Source organism: Lipotes vexillifer, unplaced genomic scaffold (assembly GCF_000442215.2).
Source record: "Lipotes vexillifer unplaced genomic scaffold, Lipotes_vexillifer_v1.1 scaffold621, whole genome shotgun sequence".
Classification (NCBI taxonomy): domain Eukaryota; kingdom Metazoa; phylum Chordata; class Mammalia; order Artiodactyla; family Lipotidae; genus Lipotes; species Lipotes vexillifer.
The window spans coordinates 558612-563779 of NW_006792411.1; the positions used below are offsets into that span (position 1 = coordinate 558612).

A 5168-nucleotide genomic window follows, 5' to 3' on the forward strand; every position below is an offset into this window, starting at 1 on the left:
GACGGGACTTCTGGGTGAATCTTACTTGGGTGATGGCTTTATTTGTGAAATCAACAAACTATCTGAGCCTTGAAAAAAATTGCAGGCATTTTAGAATATAAATAATTATGGACCCATTTCATTCAAAAGTAATAGGAAAAACAGTACAGGAAATTGTAAGTCTGATTATTGGCCAGGAGATACTTCAAACACACCACTTTAGCAGGTAGTAGGCCAAACCCACCTCTTGACTGGGCTGTCAGAGGTCTTTATAAAGTAAGATCAAGCATGGTGATGTCACAGGACCCAAGGGAAGCATATCTGTTTTGTGGTTGGGTATTGCATGCTGTCGGGATTTGCTGGTTCTGGCAATGAGAATGGCTAAGTAAATTCAGCCCAGCTCTTCACACAAGAACTTTCTCCATTGCTCAGCACCTAGCTTTGTAAAAGTTTTCTGCACTTGTGTCCAGTGCTGAAACAGAGGCTGTTTAAGATGGCCTCAGCTTTGAAAGGGAACTTAAATAAAATAGCTTGCAGGGAAGCCTTATAATCGGAACAATTGCTGGTAGTTCATATTCCATGGCTAGGAGGTAGCACTGTTTGACAGTGTCTACCTCAGTTTCACTCTATGTGAAATGGGGGTATCAGCCATAGCCAGTGACACAGGAAGTTTTTAACCAAATAGTCCGGATTCCTGAGTTTTGCTTTTTGAGCTTGTTCAGTTTCTTTCACTCTTTGACAAACCCTTAGCATCAGGCCAAAGCAGAGCCTAGCTGTCTGGAGGTCTAGACAGTGTGAGACAGTTAACGTGTGACAAGAACACCTACATTTTGAGGTTGGTGGCAAGGACAGGAGTGATTCCTCAGAAGGGGCGGAGGGGTTTAGAAGAGATGCCCTTAGAAGGGACCTGGTTAAAAGAGTCAAACTGCTTAGTGTGCAAAGAGTGGCAAATCTCAGCCTGAAGGCCGGCAAAGGGCCTAGAGTGGTCGCTGACCATAGTCCTGCTGGCTCCTCCCGAGCCTGTATAGCCTGACCGGGCTGGGCTGCAGTGAAGCCTTGGGGACGCTAGGTGGCAGCCGAGCGTTTCCAAAGCTGGCTCACCTACCGGAGAGCCCAGCTGGGATCTCGGGAACCGACCCGGGAGTCCTGGAAGGGGGGCCGTGGGGGTGGGGGGGGCTTCAGAGACGCCCTCGAGATCCCCTCCCCTCAACGGCAGGGACGGAGATTGAAAGGGGGCTCACATAGGGTGGCCAGCCGTCCGAGAGGGCGCCTGGGACATGCCACGATCCTGCGTGAACTCACAGAGCGGGTAAAAGCGACCCCCTTAAGTGGAGCCGCCCCGAGGGCTGGGCCTGACCCGCCCCTTCCCTGCTCCCCACTCAAGCGCTGGTGGGTGTGAGTGCGAGTAGCGAATGTGGGCGAGCAAGGACGTTCCGCACCTAACTGCGTTCTTGGGGACCGCAGCCTGTCCAGTTCTGGCAGCGTTTGCGCCGTGGCGCGGGGTCATTGCGCCCAGGCGCAGAATTCCGACGGCTTCGAGCGCTCACCAGCTCCAGCCTAGCTGGCTCTGCCCCTTCGGAGCCGCCGGTCCCGTCGCCGAGAGTCTGAGCGCCTCCCTCCAACCCGGAGCCGCCAGGAGAAGGAGGAGGAGGCAGTGGAGAGGCTGCGGCAGGCAGGCAAGCAGGCAGGGCCGCCTTTGATGTGGGCGCGGCGCACCCAGGCTAGCTGAGCGCCCGTCCGGCCGCGCCCCGAGGGGGGAGCCCCCGGGCCCCGCATCCTCATTGTGCCGGCTCGGGCCCGGGCCCGCCCCCGGCCCCCCGCCCCCTCGCCGCCCGCGCGTAGAAAACGCCCCGGCCGCCGCCAGTGGTGGGAGGTGGCGATGCGCACGGCCGGAGAGACGCGGAGGAGGAGACATGAGCCGACGGGCGCTCAGACGGAGCGGCCGTGACGCGTTCGTGCTGCAGCCGCGCGCCCCGGCCCCGGAGCGCTGACCCCTGGCCCCGCGCAGCCCCGCGCCTCGCCTGGAGAGCGCGCCCCAGCTTCCAGCCCCGCCACGCATGCTGCCCCCGGAGTAAGCCGGGCAGCCAGCCTCCCGCAGACGCCCGGACGGCCGGCCGGCCGGCCGGCAGTGAGCAAGCTTTCTCGCACCGGCCGGTGCCTCCTGCACAGCGGCGGCCGACCCGCAGCCCCCGCTCCAGCCCGGAGGGCGCAGCGCTCGGGAGGAGCCGCGCGGGGCGCTGATGCCGCAGGGCGCGCCGCGGAGCGCCCCGGAGCAGCAGAGTCTGCAGCAGCAGCAGCCGGCGAGGAGGGAGCAGCAGCAGCGGCGGCGGCGGCGGCGGCGGCGGCGGAGGCGCCCGGTCCCGGCCGCGCGAAGGGGACATGTGCAGGCTGGGCTAGGAGCCGCCGCCTCCCCCCCCGCCCAGCGATGTATTCAGCGCCCTCCGCCTGCACTTGCCTGTAAGCGCCCGCGTGCGGGGCTGCCCACCCTGCCTGGACGTCTGTCCGTGTGCCTGTGGCTCTGTCTACCCGCCCGGCCGTTCTTCTGACTTTCCGACTGCGTATCTGTCTGTCTATACGCGGGTTCCCCTCCCTCCAGTCCCACTGACTGCCTCTCCATCTCTCTCTCCCGCAGGTGTTTACACTTCCTGCTGCTGTGCTTCCAGGTACAGGTACGTGGGCTCCTGACTCTGACCTCCCCCCCCCACCCGCCCCTGTCTCCCGGTACGTGTCTAGCCCCCCCTCCCCCGGGCCGCGCCCCCTCCCTGTGCCCCACCCCTCCTGGGCGCCGAGCCCAGTGCACCTGTTCCCAGGGCGCGGAAGGGTGGCTCCAAATGCGCCCAGCGCGGGCGAAGGACCGGCCAAGGGCAAGGGGCTCTGTTGCGGGACTCAGGCTGGCGCGGGCTGCCACGGCCCCTGTCGGCTTCGGGTGGGAGAAGATGCTCGGAGCCGGCGGCCTCAGCCGCTACAATGTGCCCGGCTCCAAGCGGCCCCGCTTCCCCCCCACCCCGCCTCCCCGCCCGGCCCGTAGCCGGTGAGGAGTCAGGACGTAGGGATTTTCTCTGCCAACCGTCCCTTAACATCTCCGCTCGCTCTTCCAAACAAAAAGGCTCCTTTCAACCGAGTGGATTTGGAGTCCAGGGAGAAGGCTTCAGTTGTAAATTACTCTGTGGTTTCAAAGGCGTTTGCAGCATTGAGAGAAAGACAGAGAGGGAGAGAGAGAGATGTTGTGCTAGGAGGGGAGACTGGGGTGAGAGCGAGCAGAGCGGGGCGCCTGGGCCGAGGGACCACTGCCTGCGAGGCGGCTCCGGAACGGGCCGCGCTCCGCAACGCACACCCTTGCCCAAGGTAGTGCAGCCCTCAGCTGGTTCCCCGCCTCGCTCCCCGCTCGCTCTCCTGAATCAGAAGAGGGCTTGGCGCTCAGCCTGGAAAGCACTTGCTAAAATCTGATCTGTTACTTCAGCAGCTTTCAGACTCGGGAAGGTCTTGGCACGCAGACAGTTGGAACACTGGGGCTTCCAAAGCCGTGGAAACGAAGGAAAAGGGTTGGGGGGCGGGGGAGGGGAAGAGAAGAGGGACTGAGGGAGCTGACTTCAGCCCCGATTAGAACCAGACCAGGCTGCCTCAGCTTGGAGGGGGGGCGCAAAGGGAAAGCGAATAGGAAGTGCCAGCTGCCCTAGCCCTCCACCACCTAGTGCTCTGACGGAGGCGCCCTAGGAGGAGCTGGGCTGGGGCCAAAAGAGCCCCTTCCCCCTCTGGGTTGAAGGCAGGTGTCCTCATAGGGTTCGAGAGGATGCTTGGGCCTTAGCTTTCTGGATTCCTGAGGTGCCCAGGGAGAGCACCGAGCAGGCAAAGTGGTGGTTCTCCCAGGTGTGTGTGTTGAGCGCTGTTGAGACTCACGGGTCTCTTGCGGAGGGAGGCTGCGGTGGTGGTGAGACTGCTTATCTCCCCTCCCACTCCTAAGAGAGAGCTGTTACCATCGGGATGGACATTGAGGTGAGGGCAACTAATTGGGACTGGGGGCTGGAAGGATGGATGGACAGACTGATGGGTTCTTTCCTTCTGTTGGCCAGGCTGGGGTCCCCGGTGACTCCTTGAATCAATACAACTGGAGTCAGTAACTTAAGACTGGCCGTTTGCCAAAGCAGATGTGACCCTGTGTGGTTGCAGGGGGCAGGGTGGGGAATGGCTGGTGTCAGAGAGAGAGGCCAGTGCCAGGCTTGGCCTGCTCGGTTTGCAGCTGAGTCCCCAGGCAGAGGGCAGGCCCCAGGGTCACCCCGGAGGACTGCCTGTCTGACCTGGGGGAGAGCTCTTTTCCTGAGTGCTGAGCCTGGGGCCGGGGACGATGAAATGGGCATAAAGTAGAGAGATGGTTTCAGACCTCGTTGCCCAGGCCTCTTGTTGCCTGCTGCCTCTTGGTCCTTGAAGTGGGGCCCAGGAGGGGCTGCTGTGCGGTCTTTGTGTTCTGGGTCGGGGGGGAATGTGAGGGAGGGAACCTGGACTCTGCATCCCACCTCCACGTCCTGGCCAGAGCTAGAGCCAGCCTGTGGCGGGGAGGGGAAAGCTGGGTGGGCCGTCTGGGTTAGGTCCATTGGGGTTACGCCTTCAAGCAGGTGAGGGAGCCTCCTCTCCCCCGGCCCCCGCTCCACCTCCCCCTTCCTTTGCAGCCTTTCCCGTTGCAAACTGCCTTAGGACTGACTGATGTTTTTAACCCATGATCCATGCCCCCTTAGGATATCTAAGGATGGGATTACGGGGGACGGGTGGTCCCTGAAACACTGTGCAAAACGGTGCCCATATATGCAGTGTATGGGAGACGGTTCTCAGCTCCCCACAGATTTTTGAAAGCACCCATGATTGCTGAAAGATAAAGCAACACTACCCTAGGGAGTTATAGACAAAGTTGGCAGGCTCACATCCTCCTTTATGCTCGAGGGACAAGGTGGAGTGTTAGTTAGAGGTAAAGATGAGGGGTGGGACCCTTGTGCTAGTTGCGGGAGTCTGGAGTCTGCTCCCCACTGAGGTGATGGGCCAACACCGGGAGAACAGCTGCTTCTTGGACAGGGTGCGTTTGGAGGGTGGTAATGAGAGCGCCCTTGGTGAGCAGGGCCCAGGGGGGGCTCCCTGCACCGTGGGAAGGGCTCAGGGCTTTGCCATCCGGTGGACTGCACCTGAACCCCAGCTCCATCTTT

The 5168-nt window shown here is 61.4% G+C and overlaps 1 protein-coding gene across 1 annotated transcript in view; it reads left to right on the top strand.

Moving 5' to 3' along the window:
- The first annotated feature begins 1856 nt into the window (after positions 1-1856).
- Positions 1857-5168, top strand: part of FGF18 (fibroblast growth factor 18) — a 35319-nt gene continuing 32007 nt past the window's right edge. Inside the window, exons 1-2 of the mRNA XM_007465532.1 lie at positions 1857-2436; positions 2612-2648. Of these exons, the coding sequence (XP_007465594.1) occupies positions 2405-2436; positions 2612-2648 (69 nt within the window). The 5' untranslated portion in view covers positions 1857-2404. The remainder of the gene's footprint in view (positions 2437-2611; positions 2649-5168) is intronic.